The sequence below is a fragment of the Mastigoproctus giganteus genome, chromosome 12 (assembly GCF_048544385.1).
Source record: "Mastigoproctus giganteus isolate SK-2022 chromosome 12, ASM4854438v1, whole genome shotgun sequence".
NCBI classification, from domain to species: domain Eukaryota; kingdom Metazoa; phylum Arthropoda; class Arachnida; order Uropygi; family Thelyphonidae; genus Mastigoproctus; species Mastigoproctus giganteus.
In genome coordinates this window covers 24,787,261-24,808,634 of record NC_143586.1, presented here as the reverse complement: position 1 = coordinate 24,808,634, position 21,374 = coordinate 24,787,261, and the positions used below count along the sequence as shown (strand labels likewise).

General features: G+C 36.5%; 1 protein-coding gene across 2 annotated transcripts in view; it reads right to left on the bottom strand.

The window, feature by feature from the left end:
* Nucleotides 1-831: 831 nt before the first annotated feature.
* Nucleotides 832-21,374, bottom strand: part of ema (C-type lectin domain containing ema) — a 223,042-nt gene continuing 202,499 nt past the window's right edge. Inside the window, exons 22-23 of one of the 2 annotated variants that reach the window (XM_090386684.1) lie at nt 6,774-7,153; nt 832-1,586 (exon numbers count right to left, since the gene is read on the bottom strand). In XM_090386684.1, the coding sequence (XP_090242810.1) occupies nt 984-1,586; nt 6,774-7,153 (983 nt within the window). In that variant the 3' untranslated portion in view covers nt 832-983. The remainder of the gene's footprint in view (nt 1,587-6,773; nt 7,154-21,374) is intronic. The other variant, XM_090386685.1, reaches the window with a different exon arrangement.

Here is a 21,374-nt window from a genome sequence, read left to right as displayed (position 1 = left end):
TATATATGAAATTTATTTACAGTAATATGAAAAATTTCTATTTTCAATGAATCATGATTCTCTTAATTTTTTTTATGACTAAAATTCCTATCGCATGTCAGTCTAGAATTCTGTATTAACTAGCTAAGATCCAGATAATAAGAGAAAAGATTTGATCATTCTATCCTAACAAATGTGTAGATTATATTAATTAGAGCATATTGATTCATTAAGGAAAATATTATGATTGAAAAGAGCAATAACACAGATTATTAAGTTCTCTGAAATAACATTAAAGACAGTTTCTTTAATGTTTATTTAAATGAAATATACTTTATTAAAATCAAAATCAGAGGTAAGCTAATGTTTCCTTCCTCAGACTAGAACACATTTTATACATTTGTTAGTTTTATAAATTAATTCCAGTTCAATTCAACCTTTATGCCATTCGTAATTACAGATATTTAATTTTAATAAATAAAGGTGGCCAATAATATAAAATTTAGTTCGTACAAGCTGATTAATATATAAAAGTGCAATAATGTACAAAAAGAAAAGCTGAACCCTGAACCCAATTATGTGTGCTTCTATTATGTTACTTACGTACATTATGCACTATACATGTGATGGCAATGATGATATTATTTTGCATGTGCAAAAAAGATATATTTTGTTATATTCTGACATCGAATTACATCTGAAAATACAGATTTTTTTTTTTTTTACAGTGCAAATATTCAATTATTTTCATCTCACAAAGAAGTGTACAACAGTTCTGGATACTTTACAACTTTTTTTTTGATATATATATTTTTACCCTATGTATAACTGGAAGTACTGTTCATAATTTGAACTTAAGGCATATATCATCACAAAGAAAAGTGGATTACGCTTTGTATTATGTACATACTGAAAAATGCATGTCTTGGCTTGCACTTTTAATTTATTTTTGTTCAATCCACTGATTTAACTCTTGCGTTATTCAACGTGGCAATGGTATTAAATCATACGGTGTGTATGGCACCTTTAAATTTGCTACTTGATGAAGTAGTGGAAAGCATGGGTTCTTCGTTGGCACTAGCTGCTAAAGGGCAATGGGCACTTCCATTTTTTGAGTTACAATCATCAGTACCACCTACATACTCTTCAGAATTTCTTCTATTACTTGTTACACTACCATTTCTAATATTTTCTTTTCCACACACTTCAATATCCTTTTCTCGTGATAGATCATTTGCACAACAAGGTTTTGAACACACCTCTGGAGGACTTTCAAGATCGGAGTCAAAAACGTGTTCTCTATCACTTTCAGAAGGAGGAACTAGTCGAGGGGCATTTAGAAGTGCTTCATTTGTAATCAAAGATAAGGAAGGCGATTCAGGTGGACACAACGTTTTAGATGAACAGCCAATTGATGCATGTGACAGTTCTTGGAAAATCTCATCACTCTGAAAAGTTACATGAGAAGTTCTTCTGTATTCACCATTTTGAGCTATATTTTGATCACTGGAAATTTCCCCAAGGATTGTAGTTGTGCTTGTAGTATGGTGAGCAGATGCTGAAAAATGATGAACATGGCAGATATTCGGTGGAGCACTGATTCTAGCCTGTAAATAAACATAAGTAGCTATGAATAAAGAAAAAAATATTTAAATGAAATTATTTCATTTTAGTGTAAATTGTATATTTTTATATACATATAAAAATTTTAATTTTTAATAAAAATTAAAGCAGAAATGCTTTTAAAATGTCACATTATCAAATCTTTTCATATAATAATAGCAATTCGATGAATGTTCCATGTAAGCTAGTTGTTTTAAAAAAAAAGTACACCTGGCACTTAAAAATCAAAAACATATTTCAATAAATGCATGATCTTGATTCTCAGGCATTTGAAGATGCTACTAGAAATTATCAGAGCACCACACACTTGAGCCATTTCATAGAGCTTCTTGATAAGCAACTTGGCATATTTATCACTTGTGTAGAGCTAAAATGAGTATCTAGATGCATTGTCAGGTGTAAAAAAGCTTAAAAGGCAACAGTAACTTTAAAGCAAATACGAGGTACATTCAAAACGTTCATGGGATTTAACTATAAATGTTTGAGTGAATAGTTGGGCTTACTAACCTAATCTTAAAAGTACCTTCCTTCAGTGAGCGTGCGCACGCACACCAGTGGATCAACACTGACGGAATCTATACTGGCGATCGTTGATCAGACAGGAGGTTTCTAGGTAGTTCAAAAGTTGGCAGTTAATTGATTTCTCCATTACTTTAGAAAGAGTAGAAGTAATTGCAATGGGATGATAATTGGATGGGAGGGATTTGTCACCCTATTTAGGAACTGGCTGGATATGAGCAAATTTCCAAGCAGAAGGAAAAACACCTTTGGAATAAGAAAGTGAAAAAAGGTGGCAAAGAACAGGAGTAAGCTCAGGAGCACAAGGTTTTGGAACAAGTGGAGAAATACTATCAGGATCTGGAGCTGTCTTAGCATCAAGATTCATCAAAATCCTTTTGACGGAAGACCACAGGAGGCATTGAATGGAGTGTGTTAGGAATGGTGGGAGGTGTTTTACCAAGATCATTAATACTGGAGTTGGAAGAAAAATGGGATGCTAGCAGGTCTACTTTATCCTTGGCTAAAGTGACAACAGAACCATCTGGTTTTTACAGAGGTGGGAGCAGAGATGGGCAAAGGTGGCCAATAGCTTTGGCAAGAAACCGGAATGGTCGGCTACCATTATGGCAAGAAGCAAGTTTTATACTCTTAGCGTGTTCAAAATCTAGTTTGGACTGATTAATAACTGCTTTACAATTGTTGCGAGTTTTGGTGTAGGCAGAAAATGAAACTGGAGAATTGGAAACAAGCCAATTATGATATGCAACATTCTTTTCTTGAACAGCCTTAGCACATTTATTGGAAAACTAAGGTTTAGATCAGTGGTTTTCAGTCGGGGCGCCGCAGCACACTAGGGTGCCCCAACAACATTTTTGGGGTGCTGTGTAATTTGGGTTTAAGTTACTTAAAAAAAGTTATTATTATTTTTTTAAATTTGTATATTTATTTCATTATAAAAGGTGTACAGTATCCATTGTACCCTATATTTTTAATTTTGTAGCGATCTATAATTGCTCTTTATTTAGTACTTCTATATAAAGAATAAAATTATTATATAGGTATATATTAAAAGGTCGAAAACCACTGTATTAGGTATTCCTTTTGGCCTAGGGGTGCCGTGAAAAAATTACTGGGACACTAAGGGTGCCGTGCACCGAGAAAGCTTGGGAACCTCTGGTTTAGATAAAGGACGAGATTTTAAAGTGGAGTGGAGGATAAAGGATTCCATTCCTACAAGAATAATTTCACTGACACGATCTGAGCAAACAATATCAGAAGTTTTGAAACAGTAATCCGACCAAGGAAAAGAAATTTTGCAGGTCAACCCATTTTGCATTCTTGTAATGCCAAACAACATGAGGTTGGGAACAATATGAGATAAAGGCTCCATTGGAGAAGAGACAATCACCAAGTTGTGATCTGAGGTGCCTAAAGGACCATTCACTTTGACCATGTACTTAGAAGGGTTGTTTGTGAGAAAAAGATCAAGCATGTTGGCTGTATGGTTAGGACTGTCCGGTATTCTTGTAGGTAAATGAACAATCTGTGCAAAGTCATTAGTAATTGCAAAAGCCTCAGCATCTCGATCAGCTGGGTTGGTGTGACCAGAAAACGGAAGCCAGCTGGAGTTGTGAGCATTAAAATCACCAAGGAAAATTAGCTCACTGTTAGGAAAGTTGGACTGGAGAAAGTCAAGTTGCAAAGAGAGGAAGTCAAAGAGCTCCAAGTGATTAGTGGTGTTAGGAGAATGGTAGAGACAGCAAATGAATTTGACAGAATGAGTTAGAGGGATTTTAAGACAGAGAAGATCAAAAAGAGGAGATTCCAAATTACCAAGTCTCTGACAGGGAATGTCGGAATGGACATATGTACAAGTACCACCTTTGAGGCAAAAGGAATCATACAGCGAATAATTTGGGCAACTGAAAGGAGTTGAATCAACCGATAACTGAGATTTTGTAAGAAAAAGTAGATGGGCTTTGGCAGACTGCAAGTGGAAATGGACATCGTTGAGATTAGAATTGAGACCACGTATATTTGTGAAATTAACTAGGAAGTGTTTGGGAGGTTTAGATCTTTTCGCAGATAAGTTTACTCTATTTGTTTGACAATTCATGGTGTATTCAATAGTAAGAAAAAGTGGGGGGGGGCATGCTGTATGAAGTAATGAAATTTTTGGATATGAGGTGCAAGCAGAGGATTTAGCTGTCATAGACTGTCCGGACTTCGTCGAAATTGGGTCCACTTGACTTGAGTGTCACCTGAATATCAGTTCCATCAGCGTTTTAGACTTCCAGGTAGCAAGTACAACTTGTCTGGCATATCTGAGAGAATGTCTGTGACAATGGCGGATTTATTGAGCTCTGCGGTCCGTATCGCTCGTGAATGTTCCCCCAGACGGTCCTTGAGACGCCGTCCTGTCTCCCCCACGTAACTTGAGACGCCGTCCTGTCTCCCCCACAGAGCTCAATAAATCCACCATTGCCGGGTGCTGTTGGGAGGGGCAGCACCGGATCTCTCCCGACAGTGCTGTCGTCCTTGGCCGGGCGCGTGGATTCTGGGGCCACGGGTGGCTGGGGGGTCTGTGGATTGGGTCCTCTGGTGGCAATGGTGTGGGCAGAGACGGGAGAGTTGGGCTTCGCCCCCTTTTTGGGGCGGTGGTTTTGACGGGAGGTAGGCGTTTTAGTTTTCCACGTGTCTGGACCGCTTCCGGTTCTGGTGTGGGTGGGGGGAGTGCTGAGTGTGCGCCTGGTCATCCACGTGTGCCGTGAGCCTGGTGTTTGGGGGTGTGTCATTTAAGTCTCACTGTTGCTGAGGGGGGAGGGGGCACCTCCGAGGGCTCTAGTGGTGTTTTTTGTCGTCTTTTTGTCGCTTTTATGTTTGTATTTTGGTGCATTTTGGCTTTTTTGCTTTTGTTGTGGTTTGGTTTTTTGTAAGTAGTTAGAAGTTTTTTGCAAATGTTATTTTACAGTCTTTTTTATCATTTTGTTTTGTTTTATTTCATTGTTCAGTCGGTCATGAACGGTTGGTGTGTGTGTTTAAAGTTGGTGGGATAGAGGGATGGTTGGGTGGGGGAGAACGGAGGGTGGTGGTCAATGGGTGCTGCTCTTCTTGGACTAATGTTATTGGTGGAGTCCCACAGGGTTCGTCGGTGTTGGGTCCACTGTTGTTTTGTGTGTTTGTCAATGATATTGGTGAGGGTATGTCGGGCTTGGTGTCGGAGTTTGCGGATGATGCAGGGGTTGGTGGGGTTGTTGGTGGCAGTAATGGCGGTGTGCTGCTGCAGCAGGATCTATATAGTTTGGGCGGATGGGCTGGGGAGTGGCAACTGAAGTTTGGCCTTGACAAATGCGGAGTGCTGCATATGGGTGGGGGTGGCCCCAGAGAAACGTACCAACTGTGCGGTGCTGCACTTAGGGTGGTGGAGGGTGGAAAGGACCTGGGAGTGGTTGTGCAGTCGGATGTGAGGTTTTCTGAGCAATGCGGACAGGCTGCCAGGGCAGGTCATGGGGTTTTGTCAGTGATGTATAGGAGTTTTGCTGGCAGGGAGGAGGAGGTGATTGTCCCTCTGTATAGGGCAATGATCAGGCCACGCCTTGAGTACTGCGTACAGGTCTGGGAGCCTCATTTTGGGAGGGATGTGGATTTGCTTGAGCGTGTGCAGGGAGGGGCGGCGGGATTGGTGGGGGAATGAAGGGATCCTCATTCCCTTGAGTTCTGCGGATTGCAGTGGCTGGAGACTGGGCACCTGCGCGGTGATCTGATTGAGGTGTATGGGGCCTTGAATGGGTTGAGAGTGCTGAATTCTGATGGGATCCTTCCACTTGTTCAGATTACGAACCCGGGGGGGCATAGGTTCAAGTTAGGAAGGGACGGATGTAGATTGGATGTGCGGAGGTTTGCCTTTGGCCGGCGGGTAGCTGGTTGCTGGAGCAGGCTTCCATCTGTCGTTGTGGAGGTTGATGGGTTGAATAGGTTTGGGGAGGAACTGGAGAGGCATTTGGAGGGAAGGGTGTGATTTTTTTTTTTTTTTTTGGCTGATGCTGCATAAGCTCATACACTTGCTTTCTTGCATCAAATGCCACTGCTACTAATACTACTAATACTAATACTACAACCTCAAGGACCAATGGACCCTTGATGGGCCCCTTATATTAATTTCCTCGAGGACATCTACCCTACAGCAGAGGTTATATTTCACAATTTATGGTGTATTCAATAGTAAAAAAAAGTGGGGGGGGGACATGCTGTATGAAATAATGATATTTTTGGATATGAAGGTGCAAGCAGAGGATTTAGCTGTCATAGACTGTCTGGACTTCGTCGAAATTGGGTCCACTTGACTTGAGTGTCACCTGAATATCAGTTCCATCAGCGTTTTAGACTTCCAGGTAGCAAGTACAGCTTGTCTGGCATATCCGAGAGAATGTCTGTGACAACCTCAAGGACCAATGGACCCTTGATGGGTCCCTTATATTAATTTCCTCGAGGACATCTACCCTACAGCAGAGGTTATATTTCACAATTCATGGTATATTCAATAGTAAGAAAGGGGGGGGGGACAGGCTGTATGAAGTAATGAAATTATTGAAAATAATTATGAAGGGATAGATTTCTAACAGAATATTTTTAAAAGTTTTTTACACGTTTAAATTTTTATGCAACTTTACCTGGGGTAAGCCTGAGCTGCTTCTTCGCCTCAAATTTGGACTGCTGTGCCTAGAACCTCTTGAACGTGACATATCTTCTAATGGAATTTCTTCAGATCCACTGCTTGCTCGTTGACGTGGAGATGAATCTCTGGATCGTGGAGATGGTCTACGTAATGCAAGGGGACTGCTACTGGTGCGGCGCCTTTCTGCTGTAACTCCACTTTTTTCAGTTTCCATAACAGCCTGAATATGACCTGTTTCATCATGTTTGAGGATTGTTGCATAACCTGGAACTTTACTATTTGTAGTAAAGAGTGGTCTATATGGACCTTGTCTGCCACCAGGAGATGAAGTTCTTCCTCTTAATCCTGTGTCTTGAGACTGGCTTCTGTGCATTACTACATTAATAAATTAGTAAAATTACTTATAGATTTAATAATTACATTTTTTTGAAATTAAAAACACTTTAAAACAAAAACTATAGGTGTATGATGTGTTTATAACCTCATTAATACGTTATATAAACATTACTCCAAATTTATTTTATCTTAAGCTCTATTAATACAAGCATGGTTCATTCGAAATAAATGTGAACTGCTATTCATATTTCTCTCTATATGAAGAATGTAGCAGTAAGGAGTATCTCATTAGTAACTGGGTGAGATATACCTGTAACCAATATATAGAATAAAAACAGAAATTTTTAAAAATGATTCATTGACATATTCTTTAGAAACTAGATTCAGAATTTAACACTATTGCTTTCAGTTCTGAAGCTTATGTATTGACTGTATGTTGTTTTTCTGGCATCATGTTATTTAAATGAATTTCAATAATGGTATTAACTCTGTATATAAAAGATTATGATTCAAAGTTGTTAAAAATCATTACTTTCTCATCTTCCTATTGCTTTCTTTAGAAAAAGTGAATGATTATATTTCAGACATGGAAAATTTTATGCAAGTCACCCATTGTTTAACACTAACATCAGACAATTTGTTCTGCATTCAGTAAAATGCTGGTGTTAATATTTGTATATCATCATAGTGTTCTCTTTGCCCGAGGAAGGCAACACTGCTAGAATGTGAGAAGTTTATAGTGATTTTTTAACAGCTTTGAAGTTTTCATATACATATACACAGAATTAATATTGGTATTCATTTAAAGTTGAATTATGTACTATTGGACAACTTACTATTCACCGCCGTAACAATAGTTGATGTCTTTTAACTGACTACAGTAGAACCACAAAAATTTAGCACTTTGTATATTTCTCCAAGTGTAGTCAACTATATAAAGGACAAAGGGGGAAATAGGTGAGCCAGACTTAAATGCAGGTGCCATATTTACATATTATTATTATTATCCACATGGTGCAAGGAAGCTCAGGGCTTATGCTGCACCAGTCGGGAAAAAAAAAAAAATTCTTAATTACCCTGAGAGAGAGAAATAGAAGAGGATCACCAAAAAAGAGAAGAATGATGATATCCAGCTCAGGACCCTGGGTGTGCCAAACCCATACACACCAGATGTGAGCCCCTGGGGTTCCATTAATAATTTCCAAACACCAATATTTTTCTGTTTTACATATTTTAGAGACAGTGTCATTGTCACTATATATTTGCAATGTATCAATTCATTCATTTTGCAAGATATTCAATAGAACTTAATAGAACAACAGTCTGAATTTAGTTTTTAAGATGACTTGATTGCTGAAATCACATCACATTATACCTCATATTAAAAAATATCGGACAATCATAACACACATACAGAGGCAGCATTAGAACCCACAACCATTATTTCTTAGGCAAGTACGTTATCCATTGGGTCAAATCTGGCAGGTACAGATTAATATCTTGGCTTAAAGACTATCATGCTGTGGAAATTATAGAGATCAGAGCTACTGTATTATATAATAAAAATAATGAATATCCCCCAAATATAAATATGTGTGCCAAAACACCATGCTTTCTTTAAAACATTTCTTTAATTTCAGCATGTTTAAATCTTTATTAATCAAATATTACTCTACCGTCAGTTTATTTAGATGATACAGAATTCCAAATTAGTCTCTAAATTAGTAATCAAAGATTATTACTTAGTTTTATTTAGTGTCCAACCAAATCATATATAGCTTATTAACCATAAAAGTAAATTGCAGCAACTTGCCTGCCTTTTGGTAGTCATTTCAAAAAAAAAAAAAAAAAACTGTTCATAGAAAATAAGTTTGCCTTCAAGCATAAATTTAGCAATCAGGAGGATAAAGAAAGGCATGCAAGGCTAGAATGAAGTAATATACAGGTCTTTGTTTTTTTTTTAAAATTTATTATGATTATTTTTTGACCCAAATATATATATACACACACACACAAGTAGGAATATTCAAAATACTTCACAGTGCAGAAATATCCTATTTAAGAAACAAAATCATGTAAAGAATTTTGTATATTCCTTACTTAACTCTTTACATATGAAATATTTGTGGTATTCTATTGATGAATGAGGTATTGATGCTTTCTCACGGCTACCACAAATGTGATTTTTCTTTTCTTTGATATTTCTGCTTCTTCCAAAAAAATCATAAAAGAGTTAATGCTGACATATGTGAAACTTTCAGTACTTTTAAATAAATTACATCTGTAGTAAGTGACTTAATGAAAATTAGTGTAAAAACCTATATCATCCTAGCACTCATTTTTTGAAAAACTCCAAAAAGTCACAATGATTATTGCTTTAGTGGTTTTAGGCTATGTGAAACAAAAAGTTGCAATTTTTACAGTGTCACCTTTGTTTGGATAAAAATGATATAGTAAGAAAAAAAAAAGTATTTCAAATGTTATGTCATTTTTATAAATACCAGCATAGCACTAAATCTGATTTTTAATCTTGATCAAGTTACTCATGATTTTGCTTATGGGGTGGGGTGGGGGGGGACTGCTGAGATATGTGCAAAATAATAACAATAAATAAATAAAAATGAAAAAAATAATAACTGTCTGGAGCACCGTTTTTCACTTAATGCCAAAGCCATTCTAATTGTGAATTATTCTGCATTCAGATCAAAGTGATTTCTTTCTAGAAATCATAAATATGTCTTAATTCCATTGCGTAGTCACTATAAAAATCAATTTTTAGTAAAAGAAACATATTACTTCATTGTGGATCTTAGTGTTGAATTTTAATGACTAGACAATCTTACAAAAGTCACATTAAAAACCATAACTAACTTGCTTTCTTTCCTGGAGGAATCTAGTTCTGATGGCAGCCACATTCCAAAGTTTGCATACGCACTTGAAAATTGTACTCCTTTCAAGTAATTGATGAAAATGCAAATGAGCATATAATTTTTATACGTAAATATGCATGGTTTGAAAGAGAGCAATATAATTACACATTACTCTGTTTATTTGTACACAAATACCAAGCATGTCTGAGTAATGTTTATTACAAGTGATATGGGGATATATCAATTGTGTAGGTGGTGCCAGGAAACTGAAGATAATGGTTCTAACTCCCTCATGACATAGGAAGATGAAATTATAGAAAATTTCCAAGTTGGCGCTGTCTTAGGAGTATATCAATGATTTTTGTTTCTCTCACTTTTTTTTTGTCAAAATTCATTTATTATATCTGTACAAGGGTGTGTTTGCCAGCTAATTTAGATATTCTAGATTTTTCTAATTTAGAAGTCTTTGAATCTTTGATAGAGTTGAACCCAGTCTTCAAACAAGTGAGAGGACTATTATACTGCCACTAAGGACCAGCCACAGGAATCAAATATACAACTCTCCATAATCAACAAAGATGTGCACAGTGCTATTTTATCTAAGAAGGAAATCTATCACAAGTAAAAAAAAAACAAAAAAAAACAGTTACAGTGTTTTTTCCTTCCCTCTACTGAAATATAGTAACATTTCACAGAAACTTGCATGTTGAGAAGTTGTATGATACAATCAAGTTTCTAATGTACAAGCTGAAGGACATGATGCAGAATCAATTGAGATGAAAACACAACTCTGCACTAATTGATTTTCCCCCTAACATTATTAGAATAAATTTGTTAGTAATAAATCAATTTTTCACAGACTGCTATCAAAGATCAAATTAGTTGCTTGACAGAAAACATTATTATAAAATTTAAACCAATTGATTACATTTCTGTTGACTTATGAATGACATTTGTCAGATACCTATACAAAGAGGCATAAAAGGACCCACACAAGGCACATGGTAATATTCTGTCATATTTCAAGTGTTAATGAAAATTGTTGATATTAAAAACGATTTAACTGTGACCTGTTCTCAGATTCAAGAAGGAATCTAGTAAAGACAAATGACAGATGGAACAATGCTTAACTGGTAGAAAATGTTCTTGAAGTGGATGGGGTATTAAAAAAGTTTTTTTTTTTTTTTTTTTCTTTTCCTTAATCAGTGATCAGTTAACTCAGAATTGATGTTTATATTTCTTGTAACTATTCTGTGTGAAAGAATCAGTAAGATACTTGGAGCTAATGTGATTATTATAAAGTGAGAGCCTGGACCTAAGGTTGTGTGTGTGGAGGAGATTCTCCAAAAGCATTCATTCCAAACACTGGAAGCATTAATATAATGATCATAATCTCTTCAGTAATTGTCTTTGTGAGTGCAATTAGCTTCCTGGGAGTGATTCGGATTGAACAAACACTTGAGTATCAGTTCTTCTATCATGGTGGAAATTGAATTTCTATGGGAATATGATGTTGGTAGGAGAACTACCAAAAACATTTAGTATTCATTAAAGAAACTGATGAGGGAGTTCACAGATTGCAGAGCTCCAGTTCAGCAAGATGGTTAGGCAAAATATTTTTAAAACTTATTTTATGAAGATGGAGAAGTTTCTAACATCTAGCCCACATTGGTTTGCTTGCCATCTGAGCATTTTCACATGTAGTATCTAAAGCAACATCATGGAAAAGAAGTCAGGTCAAAAATGACATCAACATCAGAATGTTGGTAAGCTGCTGGAATTAGATGCTTTGAAGGATCAATATCAGATATAAAAAAAAAAAAAAAAAAACTAAAGTTTTAACCTTAGAACTGGTACAAACAAAAACTGAAGTTATTAAAATTCAATTGTGCACAAAGCACAATTGAATCTACTGATATGTTTTTTCTCATGTACACCTAAAGGTTAACAAGTAGATCATAAGAACTGATTTAGAAGACAATGGTTAGAATAGTCAGACAGTTGTTAACCCTTTTGTAAGTTTTCCAAATGTGGCCAGGTCCCTAATAGTGCATTTCCAATAAACATTGGGCTCTGTGAATGAATTTTTTGCTGAAATTTTGTACACAAATGCTTTAAAATGTCTTAGATTTCATTGACCAACACAAGAATTTGCAAAAAATAAAATCTGAATTTTAAAAAAAAATTATATTACTTGATTTGATTTTATTTAACTGCTGCTGGATTTGAATTTCAAAGAAATTCTTTAATTTAAGCTTTTGGAAGACCAAAGCAGACAACTCATATCACTAGGTGTAATTTCTTTCTCTGATTTTGAACTGTTACCTGTTATGAACTGTGTCTAGGATTAGTTCAAAATGCAGATAAGAGACAGCAGGATGTACTGGAAAAATTTCATACATTAACAGACACATTTGAAGTGACCTTCCAAATATAGATCTATGGACATATTCCTGAAACGGTTAAGGAGCAGAATGGAGTCATGATGTTTTGATCATCTGCATAGCACACAATGCCATTTCTGGTAGTAATGATAATGTACATTGCAGCAATGAAACCTACTCTGAAGTACCTTTGGATACTTCAGAGTAGGTTTAGTATGTGAATGTTGTTCATCCTACTACAAGACATAGGATTCTGCTTGTGATGAGAGAGTTAAGGTGAGCATTTTGCCTCTTACTATATTCCACAGGGACTGAGAAAAGCAGGGATATTTTATGAATAAAGTGCTAACTAGATATCCAGTTAAACTACTTCAAGCTTAACATTAGTCTCAAAGGCAATTAGAATTTAGCAGTGATAACAAACAGGCTGGTTACAATTAATCTTCAAGTCAGCATCTACTTGGAGAGTATCTCTCTGGTGTCAATTAATTTTAGTGCTATCTGTTGAAATTACAAGTAGTATGTTGGACCAATCCAGGCCATTCTATCTTGTGGAATCTGTAGCATGTGGGTGGGGAATGATGAAGTAAGAAGCTTCTGCCCATACCAAGTTTATGAAATCGTTATTTTTTAATTCACTCAGTCCTTTTAAGATTTCTATATCACTATTAAACTAATTTCTATGTAATATTGTTATCCTGAGGCATTTTTTTATTTGCAGTGCATTTATCCTGCTAATGGTTTTAAAAACTGTCCTAGAAATTCTCAAATTGGTAATTATATGTAAATAAAGTACACCATGCCCCTAGTACTTCACACTGTCATTGTAGGCACATTGCAAAGCAATATTTAATAATATTAATTATATATATGACTGGGTCTGGGTGGGAAGCAACCAGATATGTAACCCCACTCTCAACTTTCTCTGCCTTGCTTATCACACAACGTGTTAGAAATATATCACTATAATATTCCAGCTCAGAATATAATTTCCACCCTTTAATTGTTATGGGAAACTGAGCTTAATGCAATTTTGCAGCACTTTTCAGACTGTGCTTACTGCATCAAGTGAGGAATTTGTAGGAGAAATAGGTTACCCATGCAGATATAACACACAATATTCCATACAGAACAAAGAAAGTAAACTATGGCACTAAACAGAAAAAGCATTTTCTGTTAAAATCACCACTCCAAGGTAAAAAAAAAAAAAAAGTCTTCAAATGTGACTTTTTATATTTTAACTGAGACATAAAAATCAACATTTGGTGTCTGAACTAAATACAGGAGCTTGGAGTGGTGATTTTAACAGAAAATGTTTTTTCTGTTTAGTGCCATAGTTTACTTTCTTTGTTCTGTATGGAATATTGTGTTATATTTGGTTATGACAACTACCGATTTCAAATATTTGAACACTTCCAGTATATTACCGTACTTTCTTCTAAGGCAGATTTAGGGTGAGCAGGTCTAGTCACTCTATTCTTTGTCACTCTATTCTAAATAGTGGGGGTCAAGGATTAACAGAAAATCTGATTTTTTCTGTTTAATGGTACAGGTAATTTTTTTTTTTTTCTGTATACAGGTTATTCTATGTTAATTCAGCTATAGTAATGATTAACTTTACATAAATATTTAAAAATTTTCACTATGTTACTTTCATTTTCTAAAAATAGTTTTAGGATGAGTAGTCCTTGTGTTCTGCATAATGGAATTAGAAGCTATTTTCCATTCTATTGTAATGGAATTTCTTTTGACAATGGCCTATCAAGGATTAAGTGTTGACTATTTGTAGTTTATACATTGGGGTAGTCTTCTGCTTAGAGTAAGTCAGAGTGCATAAGTTGTGTACACTTTTCTTAATATAACAAGAACAGCTTTTTGTACTGGATCTCCATGGTTTTAGTTCTGGTTTGATTCTGCCATAGTTGCTGTCATTATTTCTTTCCACTGATCTGGATGATTTTTGTATTTGCATAGGGTATTTTGTACAATTAAAAGGACAATTTACCTATCCAGTAAGACCCCAGTATCCACAGGGGATACGTTCTAAAACCTACCATGGATTGCTGAAACTGCAGATATAAGCAAACACCTGCTGACCCCAATATACATTGGTGCATCACTCCTTAAAACCACAAACTATCAGCTGATTATCTTCAGAAATTGATCTTGTCAATGCCTCGACGTTGTCTCAGGGCCAGAGGAGGTTCAACTAAATATTAGTTTGCATCTGGTGAACTTTTCATTTTGTTTTCTATTTAAAATAATGATAAATTGAAGCAAATTGAGGGCTTCTGATAACATTTCAGCCATAATTGTCGTGTTTACCAAAACTGTTGTATAAAGCTTGCAAATTCATTTTGTTCATTTTGGAATATTTTGAGAGCACCTGTCAAATATTACTTAGCTTTGCCTTAACTATTAATAAATATCTTTCGTTTATATTTCTATTTGTGATGCTAGTGATTAATGTAACATACCACTGTGAAAAAGGGTTAGAAATGTGAAATTCCTAGGTGAAGTACTTTCTTTGAACACCAGTGTATAACATGATTTTCTTGTACATACATACATATAATAAAGTTTAATTGATAAATTAAACACACAGTAAGACATTACCAACATTAAACACGGTAATAATAAAGTACAGCAGGCTCTCGATTTACCGGGACACTTCAAGACTTCAAATTTAAAAAAAAAAATACATCAACCAGAAATCATAAAATTCAAGTAATAACTAGAATAGGTATAAACAGATATTTTGCAAGTCATAAATAAGTGACAAGAATCAGCGTTATAAGTCGCCATTGGGAGATTAGTGTACCTATTATCTTGCAACCCCTGCTGTCTTCACACTTACTGCTTAAAAAAAAACCAAAAAAACCCCCAAAAGTTTAGTTTGATTTAGTGCGTCGCATTGATTGTTGTGTTCCACTATTTTGTTTCGTTATTTATGTGAGATTTTTTTTTTTTTTTTTATATTTGGAAAAATTTTTATTTTTTCTGTTTAGAGATTGCAAAAATGATGGGCAAACGCAACAGTTGTGCTTTCAAATTAAACAAAACTTGAAATTATTCAAAAGTTTGAAAATGGTGCATTTGTTAAATCTCTAAAGAACCATTATAATGTTGGTGACCAAACCATATGCAACATTGTAAAAAATAAAGGGAAGCATCGTATTGGACACGCAAGTAGTAAGTGTTAAGTTTTTCATTTTTTCCCCGTGGTTAACTGCAGGTAACTGAATCAGCAGATACGAGAGCACAACTGTAATTTATTCCATAGTACTATGGTGCAACTCTTCAAATTTGAAAATAATCCAAAAACATTATACATGTAGAACACCTCCTTGCTAACAAGTATGCCAAGTGAAACTCCAAAGATCAATATTATCCACCCTTATCAAGCTACCAACCAGATAAACAGTGGGATCTCTTGAAACCCAGCACCAAATATCACTGAACAAAACAAGAGTAAAAAGTACCCACCATTTCAGATGTCTATTCACTAAAATAAAATTATAGCAGTTTACAACAATTAGACTTGTTATCAAAAATGGAAATCTGATAAAATCTAAAAATGTGGCATGCTGCACAAGTTCCAAGACTAGTTGAATGGCTAGTGTTAGCAGAAATTTTATTATTTTTGGTTTGATCAAGTCCTATCATACAAATTCTGTTAAAGCTTGTTATTCTTAACTGGCATAACATGACATATCCCTTTGATATTGTTTTCAGATTTCATTGGATTTTGATACTGAATCAGCTTGATTACAGTAAACTGCATATTTCTGAGATTTTACTTATACCTGAGAGTAAGGCGCATTTACGGCTAGAGCCTAAAGCTGCGAACAAATTTAGACTATGTATATAAAGTGCTTAGCATCATAATACACAGCCATTTCTGAATAAACAGAAAATTTTTAAGGTGGCATCGTTTTAGGTTATATCTCATATTGTGAATGCCTTCACAACGAGTTGCCATGATATTGCACTACTTCGAATAAGTAACGCTTCACCTAAGGAGAAGACTAGTGTTACTTATTCTCAGATAGGTACCACCACCCAGACAGCACTGTTTCAGGGCTATTTGGCCCTTCGTCAGTGAGTGGGTAGGTACCCAAGTGATGCAATAATGGCAAAAACAGTTATGAAGTATAACTCCACAATATGAGAGATGCCTGATGGTGTATGATGTATTTAGACTAAGGCGCATTTAGGGCTAGAGCCTCAAGCTGCGAACAAATTTAGACTATGTATATAAAGTGCTTAGCATCATAATACACAGCCATTTCTGAATAAACAGAAAATTTTTAAGGTGGCATCGTTTTAGGTTATATCTCATATTGTGAATGCCTTCACAACGAGTTGCCATGATATTGCACTACTTCGAATAAGTAACGCTTCACCTAAGGAGAAGACTAGTGTTACTTATTCTCAGATAGGTACCACCACCCAGACAGCACTGTTTCAGGGCTATTTGGCCCTTCGTCAGTGAGTGGGTAGGTACCCATGGCTGTGTATTATGATGCTAAGCACTTTATATACATAGTCTAAATTTGTTCGCAGCTTGAGGCTCTAGCCCTAAATGCGCCTTAGTCTAAATACATCATACACCATCAGGCATCTCTCATATTGTGGAGTTATACTTCATAACTGTTTTTGCCATCATTGCATCACTTGGGAACCTACCCACTCACTGACGAAGGGCCAAATAGCCCTGAAACAGTGCTGCCTGGGTGGTGGTACCTATCTGAGAATAAGTAACACTAGTCTTCTCCTTAGGTGAAGCGTTACTTATTCGAAGTAGTGCAATATCATGGCAACTCGTTGTGAAGGCATTCACAATATGAGATATAACCTAAAACGATGCCACCTTAAAAATTTCCTGTTTATTCAGAAATGGCTGTGTATTATGATGCAAAGCACTTTATATACATAGTCTAAATTTGTTCGCAGCTTGAGGCTCTAGCCCTAAATGCGCCTTAGTCTAAATACATCATCAGGCATCTCTCATATTGCGAGTTATACTTCATAACTGTTTTTGCCATCACTGCATCACTTGGGTACCTACCCACTCACTGACGAAGGGCCAAATAGCCCTGAAACAGTGCTGTCTGGGTGGTGGTACCTATCTGAGAATAAGTAACACTAGTCTTCTCCTTAGGTGAAGCATTACTTATTCGAAGTAGTGCAATATCATGGCAACTCGTTGTGAAGGCATTCACAATATGAGATATAACCTAAAACGATGCCACCTTAAAAATTTTCTGTTTATTCAGAAATGGCTGTGTATTATGATGCTAAGCACTTTATATACATAGTCTAAATTTGTTCGCAGCTTGAGGCTCTAGCCCTAAATGCGCCTTAGTCTAAATACATCATACACCATCAGGCATCTCTCATATTGTGGAGTTATACTTCATAACTGTTTTTGCCATCATTGCATCACTTGGGTACCTACCCACTCACTGACGAAGGGCCAAATAGCCCTGAAACAGTGCTGTCTGGGTGGTGGTACCTATCTGAGAATAAGTAACACTAGTCTTCTCCTTAGGTGAAGCGTTACTTATTCGAAGTAGTGCAATATCATGGCAACTCGTTGTGAAGGCATTCACAATATGAGATATAACCTAAAACGATGCCACCTTAAAAATTTTCTGTTTATTCAGAAATGGCTGTGTATTATGATGCTAAGCACTTTATATACATAGTCTAAATTTGTTCGCAGCTTGAGGCTCTAGCCCTAAATGCGCCTTAGTCTAAATACATCATACACCATCAGGCATCTCTCATATTGTGGAGTTATACTTCATAACTGTTTTTGCCATCATTGCATCACTTGGGTACCTACCCACTCACTGACGAAGGGCCAAATAGCCCTGAAACAGTGCTGTCTGGGTGGTGGTACCTATCTGAGAATAAGTAACACTAGTCTTCTCCTTAGGTGAAGCGTTACTTATTCGAAGTAGTGCAATATCATGGCAACTCGTTGTGAAGGCATTCACAATATGAGATATAACCTAAAACGATGCCACCTTAAAAATTTTCTGTTTATTCAGAAATGGCTGTGTATTATGATGCTAAGCACTTTATATACATAGTCTAAATTTGTTCGCAGTTTGAGGCTCTAGCCCTAAATGCGCCTTAGTCTAAATACATCATACACCATCAGGCATCTCTCATATTGTGGAGTTATACTTCATAACTGTTTTTGCCATCATTGCATCACTTGGGTACCTACCCACTCACTGACGAAGGGCCAAATAGCCCTGAAACAGTGCTGTCTGGGTGGTGGTACCTATCTGAGAATAAGTAACACTAGTCTTCTCCTTAGGTGAAGCGTTACTTATTCGAAGTAGTGCAATATCATGGCAACTCGTTGTGAAGGCATTCACAATACGAGATATAACCTAAAACGATGCCACCTTAAAAATTTTCTGTTTATTCAGAAATGGCTGTGTATTATGATGCTAAGCACTTTATATACATTATACCTGAGAGTTACACTAATGTCTATCATCCATTCATGTCAGGTTCATGGAACTATTGCAGGCTGCATGACAATTTCTGATTATCCCCTGTATAACGAATGGATAAATACATGTCACTTTTAAAAGTACATTATCACTTTCAACAGCACATTTGAAAAGTAGTCTAGCTTAGAGGAAGGTTTCATTTTTATTTTAGTGAACAGATGGTTCCCATAGTGGATATTTTCAACTCATTTTGTTAATATTTGCATTAGGTTTCTTGAGTCATCTCATGGTATATCTGGTAATATAGCACAATAAGGGTGTGTAGCCTGTCAGAAACCCTTGTTAAAACACTGTACTGTTTCATATGTACAATGTTTTAGCAGGGTTGGTTTCTCAGTTTGAAAAGGAAGTACCATGGAATCAGTTACTAGTAAATTGCTCTTTAACTATATAATAAATACTGTGGTAATAAACACTGTTCTTTTATTAATATGTATATTAAGGTTAGTGGAAGTTTGCAGATTCTTCTGTCGCATGGTTGGCTCGTTCGTTTCCTATGAGCCCTGCACATCCTAGAATTCAAAAGAATCTGTTTGTTTCAATGAATGTTGAATGTTCTGAATGGATTCTGATATGGGAGTGAAAATATAACTTTACCTTGTTTGGAACAGGGAAAGTATTTTTCTTTTTCATATATAACCACTGAATCATAAAAATTAAAGATGTGAAGCACTAACAATGTGTGTCGTTTTTTTTGTTTTTGGTATTTTTACTATGAGGAGGCAGAGAGAGAGAGAGAGAGAGAGAGAGAGAGAAAAAATTGCCATCCAACTAGATGAAGCCTATGAAACTTTCAAGGATAACTTACTGATTTATATCTGATAGCACGAAAGTACTCTGCTCCATTTTTGATATCGATGGGTCAAGTGTTGATGATCCTGCTCAGGTAGCTAACAAACTAAATGAATATTTTGCGTCGACATTCACACATGAGGAGTTATTCAGCGAGGGGAATGCCAGAGGTGTATTCAACTCTGGCAGTAAGCTAGAGAATCTTGTAATAACTGAGAGTAAAGTGGAGGAGAAATTTTTGAAGATAAACACAAGAAAGGCACCTGGGGTGGATGGGATCTATCCAGTTATATTAAAGGAGGCAGCAAAGGAAGTAAGCAAACCCTTAGCCATAATTAAGAGAGCTTCCTTGGACTCAGGGAGGGTACCCACAGACTGGAGATGTGCAAATGTGACCCCAATTCGCAAAGGAGGATCAAAGGCTGACACAAGTAATTATAGACCTGTGAGTTTAACTTCTGTTCCAGGAAAATTAATGGAGGCACTGCAGGATCATCTAGACAGGACTTCAGTTATAGCTCGGACACAGTATGGTTTTGTTAAGGGGGAGTCTTGCCTGACCAATTTGATTGGATACTATGATGCAGTCACAAAAGAACTGGATGCAGGGAATAACTCTGATATTATATACCTGGATTTTAGAAAGGCTTTTGATACCATTGCACATGGAAGACTGCTGCACAAATTGGAGCAGTGTGGCATTGGAGGCAAATTGCTGCTATGGATAAAGGGGTGGTTGAGGGGGAGAAGACAGAGAGTGGTAATCAATGGACACTGCTCATCGTGGACTAATGTTATTAGCGGAGTCCCTCAGGGTTCAGTGTTGGGTCCATTATTGTTTTCTGTATTTATAAATGATATTGATGATGATTGGTATATCAAGCTTAATGTCCAAGTTTGGAGACAATACGAAGGTTTCAGGGTTGTCAAGGACACTACTGACACAATGCTGCTGTAACAGGATCTGGAAAGGTTGAGCAGATGGGCTGAGAGGTGGCAAATGAAGTTTAACATTGACAAATGTAAAGTACTACATATGTGGAAACAGCAACCCCAGGGCAACGTATCAACTTTGTGGTACTACACTGACAGTGGTAGAGAATGAAAGGGACCTTGGGGTGGTTGTGTAGGCAGATATGAAGTTCTCTGAGCAGTGCAGATGGGCTGCAAGAGTAGTTCATGGTGTATTGTCAATGATATATATAGGAATTTTTCTAGCAGGGATAAGGAGGTGATTATTCCCTTGTATAAGGCAATTGTCAGGCTAGAGTACTGTATACAGGTCTGGAGGCCTCATTTCAAGAAGGATGTAGAGCTGCTGGAACGAGTACAGAGAAGGGCAACAAGATTAGTGAATGGAACAAAGGGGTGCTCTTACGAAGAAAGGCTTAAGTTTTGCAAATTACAGTGTCTGGAGACTAGGCACCAGCGAGGTGATCTGATAGAGGTGTATATAGCCTTGAATGGTTTGAGCATGCTCAATGCTGATGGGATTCTTCCTCTTGCTCAGAATAATCACCTGAGAGGGCATAAATTCAAATTGAGGAAAGGCAGATGTAGGATAGATGTGCGGAAATTTGCCTTTAGCCAGCGGGTGGTTGGTTGGCGGAACAGACTTCCATCCCTTGTAGTGAATGGTTGATAGCCTAAATAAGTTTAAGGCTCAGCTGGACAGGTA